Consider the following 22,180-nt stretch of genomic DNA (forward strand, 5'->3'; position numbering starts at 1 on the left):
ATCAGTGTAAAATGTCAAAGAATAAATCTGTTAGATGACATCTGGAGGCTTTTATCCGAGGTCAAATCATTGGGAAGACGGAGGAAGGTCAAAATGTGGCAAGTATCACTGTGGAGTTCGGGATTTCTCACAGCATTGTTTCCTGACTTTGGAGAGCATTTCAAACTAAAGGAACAATTATTTGGTGGTTCAGTAGGGGTCATCCATGAGCAACCACAGCACTGGATGACCAGTATATTGCCCTATAGGCAAGAAGAAACAATCAGGAAATCTCAAGACACACGGAACAGGTGAATGGATGACTGATATTGCATTTTACCATAGCCAGGAGCACAATGATCTGTTTGCATGAAGACATATATGGTGTATACCATTAACACCTGCTCATCAGAGAAGGCGTTTTCTGTGGTCCAGGGAACTCCAGAATTGAACAGATAATTTAATTGGGTCCAGTACTCTTTATGGATGAGAGGAGATTTAGTCTGAGTTGCGATTTGAGACGGGAGAGAGCAGGGAACACACAATAACCTCTTCAACTCCATCAAAAGGGACTGGTTTGGAGGTTGCGGAGTTCTCGTTTGGGGAGATGTAATGCTTGGTAGCTGTGCCGACCTTCACATCTTCCAAGGAGATTCAGTCACTTAGGACTGCTATTGTAACGAGGTTTTCCTTCCTAACATGCATCTTTTCAGAGGTGCTATACATGTCCTTAGTTCCTCTTCATGAATGATAATGTTTCATCTCATCGCACAGTTGTTGTTGAAGAGCTGTTGGAGAGAGAGGGTATTGAACACATGGATTGACTGGCAAGGTGTCTGGATCTAAATCCCATCGAGAACTTATTGAACTTTTTAGGCAGGCACGGGGCAACACACAACTTATCACTAATAACGATTCCAGAGCTGCAATAGGAATGAGCAACTCATTAACAACCTCATATTCAGCATGGACAAATGATGTGAAGCCTGCACAGCAGTCAGTGGAGATAATATCTCCTACTAAAGGCTGGATGTTTTTTGTTGGACATCTGTCACGTAGATGTTTTTGTCACATTGTGCTCCATGCTGCTTTTTATCATTTTGATTTCTGGTTTGGGAAATTTTGCTTAGATTATCCATGTTCTTATATGTTGGGGACCTTATGGTATTATTTTTATTGATTTGAAAAGCTCATGCACAACATTATATTGAAAAAACCATCTTGTCCTTAATTTTTGCACACCAGTGTATGCTAGCAAACCTGCCAATGATGATCAACAACATTTATTACTAATGACATCGCAGTATGCTTCTGCTAAACTAAAGTCTGCTTATAGGCAGAATTTTCTATGCAGTCAACCATTTGCTTTGATTCCATGAATATTTGTTGTCATGAATTCTAAAGCTGAGCAAAGAATAATGATTAAGCATTCAAAATGTTGGTAAAAACATTTGAAACATTGTATAAAACATATAGGGATCAAGCATTAACACAAACCAATGTTTTCTTTTGGTACGGATGATTTTGTGATGGATGCAGAGATGTTGAAGATGAACTTAATAGTAGATAACCCTTTGTGGACAAGAAGATGAGAACATTGATACAGTTTAGTAAGTGTTGCTGAAAAATCATCACATGTTTCTTCAAGTGATAGTTGAAATTTTAGTCACAGTAGTCATTTTAAAATGTATATTATTGCATTCAGCAGAATAATACTTTAGTTTTGATGAATAGTTTGGCATTTGGACTTAGGCAGGCAATTAGTCATTGTTGAAGTATTATGTGATTATGAGATCTAAAATATTGTTTTATAAATTTATCATTTTATTTTAATTTATTTTTTGTTGGCACCTATCAGTAATATTTACAACAACTCTGTTCATATTGACCCAGAAAGGATAAAAATTAGTCCTCATTTTGTCTCTCATGCATTGACTGTATAGAACAGAAAGAAATTGAATTTTTGTGTGTCATTATTTGATCCAAAATCTTTTTTGATTGGAAAGGGATAATTCAAAAGGAATTTAATTTTGTTGGACTGATGATAAACTGCATATTTTATAAAGACATAATTGATGAAATTTTAAGAGAATTCAGCACCTTAGGCCGGAATAAGCATGAACAAATAACTAGTTTAAGCTGCCTGACAGTACATTGTTACATAATTCAATTCTTATTAAGCAGATTTTAGCAAAGAAACATATCACAATTTCAACATCTTCTGTTGTCAATGTAGAATACTTTTTTCTTAATTAAAGTTTTCTCTCAAAGTCATTCTTTTTGAAACTCTGAAGAGATTCCAAGAAGCTTAATCAGAGACTGGACTAACACCAGAGATGGTGCAACCAGTGTAGTCACACTGGGAGGCAGAATTTAGGAGTGGCAAAATTTTTAGAATTTAGAAAAATACTAAGCCTCAAAATTTAGGGATGGCAAAATTTTTTTAATTTAGGGGAAACACGAGGCAGCAGAATGTGGGACTAGCGAATTTTTAGAATTCATGAGGTATTGGGAAGCAGAATTTAGGACCTGTATAGATTGTGCCCACCAGCAATATGCCCAGCACAAGTTGTGCAAGACACGTAAAGCATTGGAGGGGGGACAGTTCTGTGTGAAAGAATCAAGTAGCTATATGAAACTTGCCAACTAAAAATGATTGGATATTGAAGGTTATGAAGAATTTTATTTTCAACTTACAAATGCATATATACTTAGTTCTAATACTTTATAGATGCTCTGTTTAAGACTTGTAGTTACATCTTGAGATTGTTACTAAACTATTGACTGTTTATCTGTATGTTTTTTGAAGGGTTATATTAGTGAATTTTGTTATAGTATTTAAGAAAGAAATGTTTCTATATCATTAAACTGTCTTATAAGAAATGTTTTTGTCAACAGTGAACTTTTAACACTGTTTAACACTGTGTATTTAACACTGAAAGAGAAATGTAAAGTCTAAAAATCACAAAAAATACTATAAAAGTACAAGATTTAAAAAAAAAAAAAAAAAAAAAAAAAAAAAAAAAAAAATTGCACTATCTGGAATATTTTAATTTGCTGAAGCTTGTTAAAGAAGGAAAGAAAACTCTTAAAATAAATTACAAATAGAAGAAAATGAAATTTTATGCTTTTAAAAGTATATTAACCATATGGTGGCTCAATGTTATGAATGCATCTAAATTATGATTTAATCATCTGACACTTTAAAATTTCCATTCCGTAGAATAATACTTTTATTTTACTGAGTAATACACTCTTCGACCAAAAAAGAGGGGGGCGATGCACCACAATGCACCGAGAAAATCTACAGCAAATTAGACACAAACTGATGTGCCTACAGGTTTCTACGGAAAATGGAAAATTTTACATTTTGCCTGCCAATGAATGAATGGTTGTCGCTACAGCGCATCTGATCTGCGCAACTGGCAGGATATTTAAGAGGATAAATTACGATGCCAGGTTATAAATTCTTCACGAATTTCACTCCGTGTACTCTGGTAGACAGTAACTATGCCTCGCATACAGGTGCGCGAGCGATATGTGCAGATGTCAAAATTTGAGAGAGGTCATATAGTGAGCTCAAAGAAGCCGGTTGATCTTATCGGCGAAAGGCTCGACATTTGAGCAAGAGCGATGCCACTATTAGGCAAAGTTGGCAGGAATGGGTGAACCATGGCCGCACACAGTGTCAAGAAGGAAGCAGTAGGCCTAGAGAAATGACAGAACGTGAAGACCGAGCAGTTGTCAGAGCGGCACTCACAGTCCCAAATGCATCATTGTCGTCGATTGTACGTGTAACTAGTGCTTCAGTGACCGCAAGGACCATTCATAAACGGCTCACAGAAAGGGGGCTGAGGTCACGGCGCAACCTGCGCCGACTACCATTGACCTCTGTACAATGTCAAGCCCATTTGCAGTGGTGTTGGGCTCATTCGCAGTGGAATGTCATTGAATGGAGTAGACTAGTCTTCAGTGATGAGTTCCGCTTTGAACGAAAGCGAAGGCGAGTCTGGAGATGCCCCGGACAGCAGTGTGATACTAACCTGACTGTCTTCCGGCAGACAGGCCGACAACCAGGAGTGATGGTCTGAGGTGCCATTTCATTTCATTGTAGGAGGACCCTTTTGGTTGTCATCCGTCGCAACCTTACAGCACAGCAGTACATCGACGAAGTTCTAAGGCTCGTTGTGTTGCCTTTCATGTCATGCCACTCTGTGCTTACATTTCAGCAAGATAATGCCCGCCCCCCCCCACTGCACATGTTTCTACTGCTTGCCGAACATTACCTTGGCCAGCAAGATCCCCAGATCTCTTTCCTATTGAGCACGTTTGGAGCATTATGGGAAGGGTCCTCCAACCAGCTCAGGATGTTGACGATCTAACACACCAGTTGGACAGAGTTTGGCACGACATTCCTCAAGAGGACATCCGCAACCTCTATCAATTGATGCCAAGCCGAATAACTGCTTGATAAGGGCCAGAGGTGGACAAACGCTACTGACTTTTTCACTTTGTGAAACTCTATCACTTCAATAAATGATCCAATTTTTCTCAAACTGTAATCATTTGTTTTTCTGTACATGTACATCACTTCTACTGATTTTTGACCCATTTGGATAACTCCTTCTTGGTGTGTCTTTTTTTTTTTTTTTTTTGTCTAAGAGTGTATATTATTTGTACATAGACAGGTAATTAGTCATTGCCGAAGTATTATGTGATTATTAGACACAAAATAATGTTTTATAAATTTATCATTAGGCTTTATTTTGTTTATCTGGGTCAGTGTGGTGTCCCAGCATTAATATTTATTGAACATGTATGTTGTTCTAAAAATTATTAATTAATATATAATTCAAAATAATAAATTCCAAAATTTAGTTAAATTAGACTGTCAGAGTTATAATATAGCACTACTGCAGCTGAGATTTTTTATTGTAATTAATCAAATAACTTAATACAATACGGACAAGTTTTTTGGAATATAAAATGTAAGCTGTGAGTGAGAAAAAATTAAATGTGAAGAAAATTAGCTAAGGTGATAAAAAAATTGTATGTTAGTAATTATAACTAACTAAATTAACGAAATTATTGATGATTTATGATTTTAGATTGACTTCTGAGGGGGGATGTTAGTCTTAAATCATACCATCATACAATAATGGGTCTAGGACTTTCGACCGTCGCCCTTTCGCCTACAGGTCAATCCATCTGCAGTGGATTTATATAACTATTTATATAAATATGCACTATAAAGAAACTACACATGTATAGAAAATTATGTGTGTATCAAATATAATAAAATTATCACATTTCATAATTATGGGCTAAATATTTGAGATTTTCTGTAATATTATCATTTTCTAAAATGCAGATAGAATGTTTACATGGTTTATCAAAATTTCTTTAAATTTTAATCAGCCAACTCATAGAAATCATTCATGCAAGCTGGAAATTCACATTTGTATGAAACCTTAAGTGAAAAGGAAATTACTTTGGAATCTCATTAGTGTACTCTCCTCTTAAAATGAATAAATATATAGATAGATACACTAAGTCAACTTTATGTAAGTTAACTTCCATTTCATGCCTAACAATATATTTGTATAAAATTGTATTCAAAAGCATTTTATATATTATTCAAAAGTTTTAATACAGGGAATTTCCTGAAATGTTAATGTTAATAAGCCATCAAGTTCTTTGAATAGCAAAAGTTTTGAAATATGTTTTACCATACAATGGTTGTAGAGCAAATTTCTTCATGAGATATATTTAAAATACATGCAAAAAACTGAGTTTTCAAATTTTTCATTATGCAAAGGTACTAAATATTATCTTATAAATAGTCGATTTGTTTTAAAATAGCAATTTTTTTATTATGAATATTACATTTTATCAGGGTTCGTATGGTCCTTAAAAATACTTAAAAGTCCTTAGATTTTTTAAAAAAGATTTTTTATCCTTAACCCTTTGAAGGGCACTGGTATATGATATATACTGGAAGTTTAATTTTTTAACCTCCTAAAAATATGTTAATTTGTTTACTCTAAAAACTGTAATCTTGAGTTTCTAGTGTTTCTTTTGATTGTAATTGGCTGTGCTACCCTGTGAATGCTCAATATTTTGCAGTTATGAAATTAATATACCTCATTCAAAGGTATCACGTTTGAAGGTTCATAAATTCTGTTGGAGGGGAGGAAAAAATTCAAAATCTTCAAATATATGACATACACATGCTGAACCTTATATATTTACTGCATTTCAATCAAAACTGATAGTTAGAAGCTTATTTATGTGATCTTAAGACATGTATGTGAAATATACCTGTGCCCCATACTGAGGCTACCTTGCCAACAGATGGCAGCACCAGGCTTTTCCTTTTCTACTCTGGAGTGACAATTTATTTATGTTGCATTTGTTTATGATGTAATATGATGCAGTTGTTTATGATTAATTTACAAGTTTAGAATTAAATATTATGTTCATGGGCAGATAGGGAATTTAATGCCCTTGTGCTAGGAATGAATAAAAGTATTTTAGTTTTTAAATTTCACTACTTCACACATTCCCTCTGAGAAAAACCCATCGATTTCAAAATTATTGTCTAGCGTCAAAACAGTATGCAATTGTAGGGATTAAATGTGGCATGCTAACCCTGAAAGACACCCGTAACTTCATGTTTTCCCAAACCTTAGAATGCAGCAAAACAAACAAACAAACAAAAAATAAAATGTGATTGGTAGCTAATTTGGTCAAGCTATTTCCATAGTGAGATTGTAATAAGATCATGCAAAAAGGAAACTCTCTTACAAACATGGGAAATAGGTATGCTCTTTTAGGTCTGTTTTGAGAAATCAAAAGCATGCTTTTATACATTAGGGGACCATCTTTGTTAATTTCATATGAGAAACTAAGGAACACGAGACATTTTATCCCTGGTAAGGATACAAGTAGGCAGTTTTCAAAATAAATCTTCACAGTTGGTGAAATATAGGGAAATATTTCTAAGGCCAATTTTAGATGAAAAACAGGAAAAAATCCACTGGCTGTATAAGGCCCATGTGTCTGACAATCTGGGATGAAGGAATGTCTTCGAGGTGTGCTATTACTTTACCTGTACTGAACAGATATTCTTCCTTAGCAAAATTATATATTACTACTTAAATTATCGAAAAGTTAAAAAGGGGCCCCTATGGGGCCCAATAGTGTTGAATCTCTGAAAATTAGGCATTGTTGAATATCTGAGAATTTAGGGGTTTTAATCTTTATTAACTTTGAACTTTACTGACTCATGGTGCCAGACAAAACTAACTAAAAAATCTATAATCCTATTCATCATTCATATATCATATCGAACAATCAATCGGTGGTATTGGGTTAGTACAATAGGGTGCATTGTGAAGCCCATTAGGGAAAAATCAATAACCCCAAATTCAATTAAAGCTCCATGTTTCTTAAAAGCCTCCAGGCTCAAACAAATGGATGGACATGACAGACCACTGTAAATTACACACAAGATAAATACACAAATGCAATTAAATTTTAAACACACATTTATTAAATTCTTGGATGTATTATATTATTAGTAAATACTTGGATAACTTATCAGTATCCCCTACCACATATTTTTACTATGAAAATATCACATCTGTCACACAAAATTACAGCTTACAATAATTAAAACATTTTTTTTTCACAAATTAGGAAGGTGTACCATATTTTTAATTCTTTAAATAAATGGTTTTCATTAATTAGGAATTAACATTTTTCTGACTCACCCACTCAGTAGGTGAAGCAAATTTAAAACATCCCAAAACTGGCCATCACTTGAAATAATAAATCACTTCTTAATTTTACTAACTGTAATATATAATTGATGTAATAACAATATAAACAGGTAAATAAATCATTATTAACTGTTCCACTATGGCATTTGGGAATACTAAGAGAGAGAGAAAATAATCTTAAAAATTTCACTCACATATTCTTCAGAATACACAACCTTGATGGGAGTGTCCAGTTTTTCTAGTTTAGGAGGAAGTCTATTTCCTTGAGCCAACACTTTGATTACAGTTTACCTAACACTCTCGTGCTGAAGTCCATTCTGTACAAGAATATCTGGAAACGGATGAAGTCCTTTTTGTAAAACTAACTGCCAGATCAGGGAAAAGTTCATAAGTCTTTTTTGTAAAGCTAACAGCCAGATATGTGTCAGGTGCCGGATAGTAATAACAAATACTTCTACCTGGGAATGTTTATGTGTCTGGAACCTCAGGTGCGTAATACTTATGACACATGCTTCTGTTTGAAACTTCCAAGTATCAGACATATTCACTTCGGGAATGTCAAATTTTTGGTTTCCGAAGGATTATCTGGAGATTTGGCTGAAGAGGGAAAATCTGTAGTAAATTGCTCTTTGCATCTCGCACAAAATTTTTAATCATCTCTCAGGGAAAAAATGCCTCTTCTGGAGAAAAGAAAGTGCAGCTCAAACCCTCTTGCTCAGGCAGCCCACAGCCCGGCAAGCCGGCCGCAGGGCAGATGCCGCTCGAACTTAACATCGCTGCTGCTGAAAATCATTCTATATTATCAGACTCCAAAGAAAAAAACCATAACCGGATCCCGCTGGTACATGCCGCTCGCGAGAGCAAGACCCGCAAGGGTCAAGCGCCCAATTTTTTTTTCCTCCTTCTTCTCCAAAAATCAGAATCCAAATGTATTCTAGCCTGGTGCTAACCTCCCAGGAAATCTCGGTTTCTCCGCCTCTGTAAGTTCATAGGCCTACAAAAAATCATCAAATTAAAATCACACCAATGCCAGAATTTTACTTTATCTAGGCTGAGAAAATGACATCCCCATGATGAATCAAAAACAAGAAAAATCTCACAATGAGCCAACATCTGTACTCAGGAAAACGTGGGAACTAGAGTGGACACCCCAAATAACAAACGGAACTAAGCTTTTCGAGAATCCAATTACCTAAGCTTACAAATCCCCCCCCCCACTGTCTTGAAGTTACAAAATTGCAACTACAACAAAGCGAAAGCAAGACGATTTTCGTTTCAAATGCCATTAGTAAAAGGCGACAACACAGCACCCTACTGCCTCCATTATTAGTAAAAAAACCTTAAATCAATAAACCAGGTGGCTCTTGTAACCGTTTCCTGTCTTTGTTACACTACACTTTCAAGAACTACCGGTTAAATAAGGCTTTAACAATTTAAGAATACTCTTTTTATCAGATTAAAATATACATGAATACAAATAAAAAAAAAAAAAAACTAGAATAATGAAACTTAAAACACATATTAATAATTAAATTCGTGACATGACAGTAGGCTGAAAATCGAAATAAGTTTCACTCTTCTTTGAGAATTGTTTTTTGCATGTATTTTGTTGCCTATGCTTATTTCAAATTGAATATGTGATGAGTTTTAAATGCATTACTTTAAAATTTATTTTACATTATGTATATATTAAAAGTTATAATAAATTTCTCTTTATCAGACCCCATGGATTCATATTTAACAAGAAAATTGAAGTGAATGAAAGAGAACATCGGGAAAATAATATTACACCTGATTCTTGGTCATCATCATCAAGCTATTTGTCTTTACCTTCAAAACTGGGACCGGAAAATATATTGGACCATAAACTCCAAAATGATGATACAAATCACACTCCAGAGAAAACTGCTGAAACTGATTCCTCTTCAAAATGTTTGAGAGAAATGATAGACAAAAATTCTCTGTCTTCAAAAGAAAGCTTACTAAAATCAAACCAGATGTCTTGTCCAGAAAAAAAGCCCGAAATAACTTTATATGTTAAGAAATTAGCTGAAAAATATTTAGGAAAATTACCTGCACCTTCAGTGTCTACAAATTATGAAAATCAAGTATCATCTTCTAGTGACTATAAAACACATTTATATCAGAAGTCTGAACCTGAATCTAATATTATGGCATTTCGAAAAGAAAGAGTTGCTTCTTTTACAGAAACAAATATGAGCAGTAAACTTAAGACCTTAGAATTAAATAAAAAAAATTATCTAGAAGAATCTATTCAGGGAGATGAAAATAATAAATTTTCAGAGCAGCTAGCTAGTAAAAGTAATCAAGAAGGAATAGAATGTGACCCATTTCATGAGAGAAGTATTGATGTTGCTAGCTCTTTACATGAATTTGTTAATGTATGTGAAGCAGAAAGTTTAAAAGCATTACCTAGGTTATATGTAGAAAGTGATAAAAGTTTAGACCCTGAAAAATATTCTCAGTTTGAGAGTAATGTAGAAAATTCATTTATAAATTCTTTTCCTGAACAGATGCTTGAAAGTATAGGTAAAACCTCCCCAAAGCCTCATGTTTATCATGAATTGAGTACAATCCAGGAAATGGATTCGGCATTAACTAACGAAGCACCAAAAGTTTCTCTAGACAGCAATGAAAGTATGCCTTCAGAAAATGATCATCTTAGCATCCAGAGCAAAGAAAATGATAAAATTAGGAGAGAATCAGCAGAAATGATAAATACTGCATGTGTTAGTTTGCTCAGTCCACCTTGTTCTGAACAGTTAAAGCTTGCTAAAGGTATTCGCTTTGTTTCTGATGCACCCAAAGATGTTCAATCAGTTCTTGAATTACCTGAAAAAGTGCTAGCTGTTAATATAACTCCAGTTTCTTCAGAAAATAATGTAATATGTGAAATTAAAAGCAAACCTAGATTTTCAGGAACTGCACCATCCTCACCAATCTCTACAGAAACTAATGTATTAAGCAGCTCAAAATGTGTGTCCAGCCCTAATGGAAGTCATGCAGGGCTTCTAACTAGTGAAGATGACAAGTCTGTTTCAGAGTTTAATCAAGAAAGGAAAGAAAATTATTATGGATTTGAAAATTATCCACATCTTTCAGATACTTCATCTTTTAAAGGATATTGGCAGCCAAATGAATATTTCAGTCATGAGAACAAAATTGATGATCAGTGTGGTCAACCAATGTTTACTGAACATTCCGAGTTATTTAATGCAACAGATGAGAAGTTCAAAATTTTGACACCTCATTCAAATGTATCAAGCCCAGAGGCTACATGTAATCAAGATTTGAAACTTCCTTCTACATGTATACTAGATTTAAAGGAAAATAAAATTCCATATGGTTCAATAGTTGGTAAATATTCTACCTCTGGTTTCATGCCAATGACACCACAGTCTAACATTTCCACTCCTAATTCTGCTAGTGCCTTTGAAATGTCAGTGCTTAAGAGTCCAGTAGATAACTGTAATCAGAATACTAAATTTCAGAAACCTAATACTGAAACAGTTAATTTTTCAGAAACTAACAATCTTATGCCATCCAGTTCTCCATTAATTGTTCCTTCCAATTTGTATAATGTGAACAAAGATTTGGTATATAACAATACAAGCAGTTTAAGACCTGTTACTCTCACATTTGATATTTGCCTAAATAATCAAAAAGGTTCTTCCGAACATGCAAAGATTATTTCACCGTCAAAAATAAAATGTCACCTTGATATGAAATCTACTCATATTTCATCAAAGCATATGCATGCTCATGACATGGTTCAGGAACATGAGAATTCCAACAGAACCATACATACAGGAAATCATTTTGATAAATACAAAAGCAGTAGATCACCGATGGAGTATAAACATTTCTCAAGTGAATCAGCACAGTGTAGTGGCTCAGGATTCTTTGTCCCAACATTGTGTCTAACAGATTTTTCTTCTTTTGAAAGTCTGAAAGATAGTAATGTTCCTCAGGTGCAAACAAATTTAATTCAAAGTGTAAAAGCAGAAGGAGTGATTGCAAAGTCTTATGATAAAGGAAAGAGTAGTAAACAAGTAAGTTTTTTTTAAAATTTTAAACTTATATTTTTGGTTATTGGTAGTGTGTAATTTTGGTTTAATTGATTAAATTTCAGTACATTTGCTGAGTTGATAGACACATGAAATAGTAATGGTTTTTCTTGAGATTCAGTGGCTATGTGTATTGTGCTTATATGTAACAGAGGTATAATCCAGTTTCATTTAAAAAGTTTTAGGTTTTACACATAATGTGTTTATGTGTAATGGAGAATATAATCAAGTTTCATTTAAAAGGTTCTGTACAGAAAAGGTTTAGATTTTTATACCTTTTTTTGGCTCTAAAATTTTAAATTCTTACTATTTAAATATTTTTTAATTTTTGTCATATGTTGCGTGATTATTTCCAAAAATATTATAGATTGGTGGAGTTATTATATTTAAATTATTATCTTTAACTTCTTTTTCTTTTATATTTTTTGATGTACCAAATTAATATTTAAAAAATTTTTATATTTTTATAATTACATCATTAAAATTGTTTTATATTTTTATTTTCACTAAATTAATATTAAAGAACTTTTGAATTTCCCCTAGGCTACCTTTTATTTTTCATTTATTCACTCTTGTTATTTTACTTTTAATTAATAGTTTGTGTTTAAGTAAATTTTTAAAAAATGACATAATTTTTGTCTAAAACTGCTATATTTTTTAATTTGTTAATTTTTTTATTAAGGAAATTACTACACAGATGAGTGATAAGAAAGTTTCTGATTTAAAAGGTGCCTCATCTAATAGGTATGCACGGACATGAAGGAAGTACTGTAACAAACTTTTATTCACCCCGTATAGTTTTTAAAAACATGTTTTTGCTTAGTGTTGTTGTTAAAAAGTCATGTATAGTTAACATTATTGACTAAAACAATATTATCTTGTTTCAGTACTTCTATTGAAAGTTTGTCTGAGATGTTTACTGCATCAAAAATTGCTTTTCAGTCAACACCTATCAAGAGTTTGGAAGAAATAATCAAGGTATTTTCCTTTTATTTCTCTTTATTACTGTATTATTAAACTAGCAGAATAATTATTTTTAATTTATAATTTATGAAATATTAATTTAACTTTAGCTGTATATTCATTTTAATTAAATTTGTTTTAGTTTCATATAGCAGTGTTTCATTTTTAGTTTCGTATAACCTTTTCTGCTTTGTTTCTCATACCTTCAAATAAAATAGTCTATACCTTAGAAATCGATATTTCTTTTTGAGCAAATTTGAGACAGTGGCTAATTTTCTTAAGCTGCAAAACATTTAGATAATAATCTTATTTAATTTTTTTAAAAAAATCTTAATGGGGAAACCAATTCAACATGAAATTGGCATTTATTAATTTGGGTATAAAAACATTTTTAAGGAGGGACTTGTTGAATAAATGGCTGTGCAAAAAATAAGTCGAATATTTTATTGCCTAGTGATTGATCAGAAGTCTAGTAATGTGTAATAAATCTGGTGTAATTTTCCATTGCTGGATTCTTTTGTTATTATATTCATGTGGACCTTTGTCCTCTATCAATAAGCTGCTTTTTTTTATATAGTGATAAGTGGGAGATAATCGTGATATAGTGATAAGTAAGCGATAACATTTGACTTATTTTTTGCGCAGTTAATGAAAAATAACTGTTCAACAAGTGTTCAGGTTCTAATCATGGACAAGGGACACTTAAAACTTCTTTGTAGTTTAAGTGTCGCTTGTTTGTAGATTCTTTGTAGATTAAAGACACTTAAAACCCATTGATGTAAAAGTTATATTGAGAGTTTTCTAGAAATGAAGAGGCATGTGAAACCCTTGTGTATCAGTCTCTAGGGTACTTTTGGTCAGAACTGGAATCAGTAACTTTAAATGTGTGCCTTAAATAAGTAAATCAGGCCAGCATGTTGAGACATGCCTTAAACTGACCTTAAAAGTAATTCTGGCACACGCATATAACCTGTAGTGCAATAACATATGCTCTACATCTCATATAGCATCATTACAAGCACAGTATTCACTGGGAAATTCCCATGACCAATTAAAATTTGAGTTGCTTTATTATCCCATTGAATGTACTTAAAACGTTGGAAAACCATTAAAAAAATCTTCTTTATCCACTGGGCCTTTACTGAAACAATGTATTTAACGTTCCAGTTAATTACAGTTTTATTCCAAGCAACATGTTTCCAATAAGACTTGGGAACAGAGATCATTAAATCAATATCACAATAAGTCGCTTGCTTAACCAATTGGTCAGCCCTTACATTACTGAGAATACCACTGTGACCTCAAATGTAAGTAAAATGAATGTCTGCAGTTTGTTCAAATGCACATAATATGGAATGAATTTCCACCATCAGTTTTTCTGTTCATAGTATATCATGTAGAAAAAAAATGAATCTGGGCAAAAAGGTCATTTAAATGTCTCATTCTTATGACAAGAGATTGTATCCATTTAATGGCAAGGTTTAAGCTTAGAAGTTCGGCCTGGAAAACAGAACATTCATCTGGTATTGTATGCTGGGCAGTTTTGTCCTTTTTGCTATCTTCATAGATAACAAACACAAGGCCAGTCTTTTCATTTGACTTACTGCCATCAGTGAAACAAGTAGTTCTATATTTTAGAAAAGCATCATTATCATGGTCAACAACTGTTCCAGATTTTCTGTCTGAAGGGTAGGCAAATTTGAAATAGGAAGCATCTCATTCAGGGTTACAAGGGTGTACTTTTGACAGTGTACTTGTAACATCAAGCTCATTTAAGATTATCAAATCAATAGGTGAGAGACCATAAATGATGAAAGTTGCTTCATAATTAATAGTCCTGTAACCCTGAATAATATGAAGGAGAAATCTTTGAATTCTTTTAAGGTAATTATAGTTTATTTTCTTTCTTAAAGAATTTCTCCAAGCTCTTGAGTTTGATTTTGTTTATTTGAGTAGCATTTCTTTTGAAAGAATACTTTGCCACCAAGTATTCATCACAATACCTTTGGAAACTCTATTCTGCATTAAAAGATAAAATACCATGAAGCACAGTTTTTCAATGAGCCATTCAGAAAATAAATATAAATGAGAAAATTGCATTATTATTAATTAATTTAAAATGATACGCATACAAACAGTTTTCCACGGGTTTATGCTGTGCCATTTGCTGTACAAGTTTATCATCCCACATTAAAAAAAAAATTTAATTAAAAGTTTGTTAAAATATTACTTATATTTCCAAATAAGTTCAAATTTTTAATTTTTTAAAAATCAAATAGCAGAACGCAAAAAAGACTAAATTTTATGTAAATAAATAAATAAATAAATATTTTATTAATGCCATAAATTTTCTTAATGGCTTATTACCTCAAGAAAACCTTAACAGTTTAATGATTTTCTTGAGACATTCTGCAGATATATCCACAATTGTCCTTCCTTTTTTATTCGCTATATACCATATTAACTTTGTGTGTGTCTAAGCTGAGAGTTTTGAATCTTAAGTCGAGAGAGCTACTGACAGTCGTGTCTTGCTGTTTGTATTTTTAACCAGCAGTGTTTCTTCTGGCTTTAGCATTTTTGCTAGCCGATGCTATAAATATGTGCCAATAAAATATATGAGCCAGCCTATTCTATTTAATGTGTAATGCCTCTTTCAATCTTTCTCCTATTTTGAGCTTAGATTCCAAATAGACCAAGTGAATACAATAATAGCAAATGTAACTGAGTGTTCATTTGCACTACAGTTTGATGGTCTAAAAATTAATGCATTAACAAACGGCATATAAATAAATTTGTTTATTTATGCCAGAGAGTATAAAAATGCTTTAAATATTTGAAAGTCATATAGTAAATTAGAATTTCTAGGTTTGTCATTGTAATTGGAAGCTAGAGTTAAAATCATGCAGACCCTACTAGACAAATAAATAGCAAGTTATCGCTACAATTTGAAAAACTTAATTTTTCTTTCAATTTGAACATAAAGGCATAACTTGTGCTACAATTTGTGCATCAACAGAACAGAAAATTAAATTTGAACATCAATAACATAGTCTAAGACTGCACATTAAATACGGTAAGCTGATTCATATAATTTATTAGCATGTATTAGAGCATCGGCTAGTAAGTATGTTAAAGCTAAAATATAATTTTTAAACAGAGCTGACTAAAAACATTGTTTTTGTATATGGTTCGTAATGTATTGAATGTACAGAGAACCGATGATAGCTTGATAAAATTTATATTCACAAACACTTTACAATTTTAGAACTTTCCACAAAAGTACTCATACAGCTCTTCTCAGTATGATGCAGCACAATCAGTAGCTACTACTATAAATTACTAAGAATGTTAAACAGAACATAATGCAAAGTACATATAAAAAGTGAAGCTCGAATAGAGATCTAAATCTAAACTGAAAACTGATGCTCTCCTGGGTGTATAGTTTTACTCTGGCTACCGAGAAAACTCTAGTACCTTCTATTTCTTGAAACTACTGGAAGGCATGTGTGGTTAAAGTTACATATAAGTACAGGCAGGATTACAATTACATATGGCGATTGACGAAGAACCCTTGAACAATGTGTGCCACGTGTGTTCCCGCATTATCCTGTTGAAATATGGCTGTGGGCAAGCTCTGAAGGTAAGGAAGGACAACTGGCTCCAACACCTGGGAGATGTAGTAAAGTACCGGCAATGCATACTAGAGGAATGCGAAAGCGATATCCAATACCGCCCCATACCATACCATAATACCTGGTGCAGGACCAGTGTGGTGATGCATAATGCAGCTATTCAACAGCCTCTCTCCACGGTGTCTCCAGACTCAAATCCAACCATCGTGGTGCTGCAGACGGAAGTGGAACTCATAAGTAAAGACAATTTTATTCCATTCTGCCATCCACATCCTTCTTTCATCGCACTATTGGCAGCAGAGACGTCTGTGGTTCTGTGTCAAGGGTAGACGAAGCAATGGACATCTTGCGGACAGACCACTCTGCTGTAAACGGCGTCAAATGGTACACGCAGACACTGGATGATGTGTTACAGACTGTGCTGGGCTATGGTTCGTGATGTGACTGAGCGATCCGTCACTGCCATGCACACAATGTTCCTGTTATCACGTGAAGTGGTGCACTGAGGTGGATGCAATCGAACACATCGGTCCGTCGTACGCTTCTGCATCCAAAGGTCACATATCCACATTACAGTTGCTTGGTTTCGGGCAACATGACTACCGATTTCCCTGAAAGATAATCCACACTCTTGGTAGGCCACTATCCTTCCAAAAATCTCAAGAAAAACACAATTGCCGAACTTGAAATCGTCAAAAACTCCAAGCCTTAAATAGCGCTTTGAAGTGGTGCCCCAGGTGCGCGTGATGTGCGTCTCCGCTGAAATTGTAATCGTTTGCATATCTCAACTCCGCAAATGCACGTTGTAAATTTCATGTTATTTTCATGTTTCCTTCAGGGTGTTGCATTTACGGTGGCCTGCAGTGTATTTACCTCAATGATAAATAGGCTTACACACTGTAACCTTATTTTTCTGGCAGAACTTCGTTTTTCAAGGATTTCATGTCGCATTATACAAAAGATACTGCAATTTTACATATAATTTCATTAAAATTATTTACATATATACAAAATTCATAACAATATTAACAGCAAAACACAACTGCCAGAAGCTCTCTTAACTAAAGATTCAAAACCCTCAGTTGAATTATATGCCAAACGAATTTGCATTCTGGTGAGGAATATGTAAAGGAGAAGTTATAATAAAGGTAAATCATAGTAACTGGTTAATTAACATAAGATACTTTATAAATCTCATACCTCGCTCTTAATTTAAGTGGTTCCACTAGTGGCTGAGTGGTTAAAGACTGCTGATAGTTTGTCCCAGAAACTGATCCAGGCAAACGAGCTGGCTGCAGGATTTTTCCCACCAACAACGTGAATACGAGCCACTTTTCCTTCGAAAAGTTCTCCATGTAAGCATTCCTTCTCTTAGTCAGATAGTCTGTATGTGCTTTGCCATATTTAAATAACCAACCAACCTACACTGGTGGGCAAAACTTAAGCAACAATACAAATTTTAATCAGATAACCATGCAGTTGCAGAAAAGGGGTTCTTGCTATTGGTACAATGAACATGCAATTCAGTAGAAAGTCATGCATATGCAAATGTCCGGAAAAAAACATCACAGGCTGCGTGATCGTATGCAAAACGCATGCGCTCCACTCGAGACTACCATAAAAGGAAGGACGAAGACGCAATTAAAGACATTCACTGGAAGTATAAGTGAAATCTTTCGTGAAATATGGCTAGAAGAAATCATCTGAATGACTTCATGAGTGGAAGAATGATCGGAAAACTGGAGGAGGGGCGTAGTGTGACCAGTGTGACCGCGAGCTTGGAAAGCCTTCCAAGCCATAGGTACAGCTATTAGAAAGGTTGGTGGTGTCTGCTCCAGGACAACAACTGCAGCAGATAACCGATATATCGTCCTACAGGTGAAAAGAGTCAAAAACCAGTCAGCAAGCTCCACAGCTCAGCAACTGTGTACAGCAACCGGCGACAATTGTCGTGGTTTACTGTGTCCAGACACCTTCACAAAGATGGCCTATTCGCCCGCCGTCCTGAATGCTGCATCCCTTTGAAAGTTGGCCATCGGCGCCACCGTTTGGAGTGGTGCAAGGAGCGCAAAAACTAGGCATCTCATCAATGGAGTCATGCCCTTCTTACGGATGAGAATCGTTTTAGTGCCTCAAGCGATTCTCAATGCCAACTTGTTTGGAGAGAGGTAAGGACACGGTTTAATCTCAGTAACCTCACGGAAAGAGACCATTACGGTGTCCTGGAGATCTCGTCTGCGGAGACATTATGCTGAACGGGCGGACAGAGCTCCACGTTTTCGACAGAAGTTCTGTAACTGGAGATCGCTATTGTCAGGAGGTGATCCTTCCCTATGTGCGTCTGTTCCTAGGTGCAATTGGACTAGACTTTGTTTTTATGGATGACAATGCACAGCCACACCGGACTCCTGCTGTTCAGAAGCTACTGAAAAGTGAAGATATCACTCGAATGGATTGGCCAGCATACTCCCCTGATTTAAATCCCATAGAACATGTATGGGATGCTTTGGGGAGATGCCTTGAGGCACGATTACATCCTCCGGCGAACACCCAACAACTGAAACAGATGCTGATTGAGGAATGGGCACTCTCACATCAAGATCTGTTGGACAATCTGGTGCTGAGTGTGGGGAGACGGTGAGAAGCAAATATTGTAGTAAGGGGAGGGCATATCTCATACTAAGGAACATCTGCTTGTTGTTCTTCCCCTTGTACAGACAATCATGTGTAACGATACTATGAGTTCAATAAAGCCTGTTTTTGTTTAATTCCATACTGTATGCATTGTATTCATTTTTGCGCAATTATGCTTTTGTCATCATTTAAATACAAAATGCTGTCTCTTATTTCTGAATTTCATGTCTCTCAGATGATATCTCGTGGATTTATGTCAAAAAGAACACCTGTTGCTTAAGTTTTGCACAGTAATGTAATTTGTGTAGGATTTCTAAACTAAGAAAATCGGAAACTCGCCAAAATCTAGTGTAATGATTAGAATTCAGGTCTTATTTGACATAATAAAATGTGTTATTAAACCCTATGCATACATAAAAATATATTTCGATTTAAAAAAAAGGGTTTTTCATGATAATTAGGTACCTTTTAAGCGTAAACATATTGTTTATGAAATTTATTATGCAGTAAAGGACACGAAATATCTTTGGACATAAAGCATTTTCAGAATCATTGTTATTTGTTGCCATTGCTAAACACCGAAAACAAGGTAAAAATCTTAACATTCTAAGTAAATTTTGCCAATATTAAAAACTTCTGTTGTAGAAGACAGCATGTTTTACTTATATTTTTGATGCATTGTTTGACATTACTCAGAAATATTGAATGCACATATAATGCATAATTTTGAAATCAGCAAAATAAATTTCACTGCATATAAAATAAAGTTAAAAGTAAAATAGAAAACTGAATGGCAAAGTTAAAGATTTACTCTTAGAAACGAAAAAAAGGGGGGGGGTCTTCAGACGTTTGATTAATATTTAAAAAAAATTAAAATAGCTTCTCATGTGTTAATAAAATATTTATTAGGCATTATTAATAAAACTGAAAATAAAGAAATTCCCCATGAATAATCTTCAGTAGGAATTTGTTTGAAAATTTAAAATTTAAAAGTAACTGTTGCAATTCATTGAAGATTATAACAAAGTGCTTAACCACATTTTGCATTATTATTTCTTATAACAAATATGCCAAATTTCAAAATGCTACAATACATAAATTCACATATATCTTGGGAAATTTTGAGTAAAAAACTCTGTTTTGTAGGTATGCTTAGAAATACATCTACTTTACGATAATGGTAAAAGTTTTAAAGCTTCTAATTCAAAAAAAAAAAAAAAAAAAAAAAAAAAAAAACTTATAAAAGTTATTTCAAAATATAAATTTTAAAAATAAATCATAAAAATGTTTGAATTTTATTTGGATTGAACCTAAACTTCGAATTCTGAAGGAAAGAATCAACTAAGTTTAATAAAATAAATGAATAAATAAAAGATAATTATAAATATGTACCAACTTCCACTGAGGAGCAAAATTTTGAGACCCAATTTTTAAGAAACTACTTGGGCTATGTTTATGAAACTTGGCGCTTTGGCATAATATGTGGTGTAGGATCGAAATATGGAAAAGAATCAGTATGTTATTTCAGGAAAAGTCCTATTTTATGTCAGAATACCTATGTTAGAACATTGCTATATATAAATGTAATATATGTCCTAAGTCATGCTTTGAGACATGAAAAATTGAAGTCGAATTTTGTCTATCGGCTGAGTAGAACGGGATATATGGAATTGTCCTTGAGGGGGGGATTCGGTGTGTACATGAAAATTTCATCAAAAACAAAAATAGTCTTTAATAAACTCCAGACTAAACAGGGTAATATAGGAAATGACATTCATGCTTAATTCAGATATAGTTAAAAAAAACTGAGGAAAGAGAAAAATGGTATTATTTATAAAAAAATAATGTTAACAATTTGTCTGCATTTTAAAGCAGTTTAGTTGAGAGAATAAATTCATTTGGTTAGATAAGTTATATCAGTATTCAGAGTTCTTACTGCCCTTCGACTGATCTTATCGACATTCGTCTTTCTTTCATCATTTTTGCCTCTCCCTGTCTATGTCCCTTCCTCACTTACCGGTGTACCTGCTGTTTAATTATGTTGAAATTGCTGTTGTATTTCAAAGTGTGAAGCAGAAGATTATTCTGTGTACACTTGATTTATTTTTAAAGTTGCAAAATTTGCTTTTAACAAATGATTTAATGCTTATGCATTCTGGATTATCAACAATTAAATTGTATACTATTGCATAAGAAATAACTTCCATATATTGTAATAACATATGCTGTCACTGCTTTTGGCTCTGCAATATCTTTTTTCTTTTTGTATTTTCTAAAAACAGTTTTCTTTTATTCTGTTAATTTGTGATAGTCATTTATCCTTTTCCACAATAAACAATATTAGATTTGGTACTCTTCTGTTAATAGAGCCAGATTCAGAAATGTATGTGCATATATTTGTGTATGTATACACACGCATACATACATTTCTGAATCCAGTCTTGTTAACAGAAAAAAAACCTTAGATTTTTTTATATAGACAAAACATAGCTAATCTATCCCCTGATAAACAGAAGTTGATTGTAAATGAATCATTTTTGCTACAAACATCTTTGAAAACTTCTACAGAATTGAAAGTCAAACCTTACACATTGTTTTTGAGAAACTTAGCCACTTTTATGATTGATTATCTCTAGCCATTTTTATGATTGATTATCTCTAGCCATTTTTATGATTGATTATCTCTATATCTGTAACTTCAGGAAATGAAACTATTTCTATATTCACATCCACTTGTTTTGAAACAATCATATTGTCCTCTTCCCCCCTTATAAAACTTACATTATTCTTTTGTTAGTTTATGTCAAGAAAATATTATTCTCTATCACTATATTTGTTTCCTCAAAATGAAGCCAAGATTTAACTATCATGCGATTTTAGGTTTGTAAATTTGCTGGCACTGCAACTCATATATGCATAGAAATATATTGTGTTTAATAATCTTTGAATGTTATCTGAAGGGTTTTATTGTAAAAATATGTTTCAAATTTGGAGAAAATTACACAGAATCTGTAGTATTTTTAGTTGAAAATTATGCAGCAAAATTGGTCAGCATTTAAAAAAGTACTGATTAATTATATGGAACTGCTGATATATGAAA

The 22,180-nt window shown here is 33.6% G+C and overlaps 1 protein-coding gene across 3 annotated transcripts in view; it reads left to right on the top strand.

Annotated features, from left to right (window-relative positions):
• LOC118198688 (uncharacterized) overlaps positions 1–22,180 on the top strand; it is a 140,718-nt gene that overhangs the window by 94,827 nt on the left and 23,711 nt on the right. For all 3 annotated transcript variants that reach the window (XM_035370431.2, XM_035370432.2, XM_085806485.1), the window contains 3 exons: positions 9,484–11,836; positions 12,534–12,595; positions 12,739–12,829. In XM_035370431.2, coding sequence (XP_035226322.2) covers positions 9,484–11,836; positions 12,534–12,595; positions 12,739–12,829 — 2,506 coding nt within the window. The remainder of the gene's footprint in view (positions 1–9,483; positions 11,837–12,533; positions 12,596–12,738; positions 12,830–22,180) is intronic.

Source organism: Stegodyphus dumicola, chromosome 1 (assembly GCF_044657685.1).
Source record: "Stegodyphus dumicola isolate Sdum_Otavi_A_Nest chromosome 1, ASM4465768v1".
NCBI lineage: Eukaryota > Metazoa > Arthropoda > Arachnida > Araneae > Eresidae > Stegodyphus > Stegodyphus dumicola.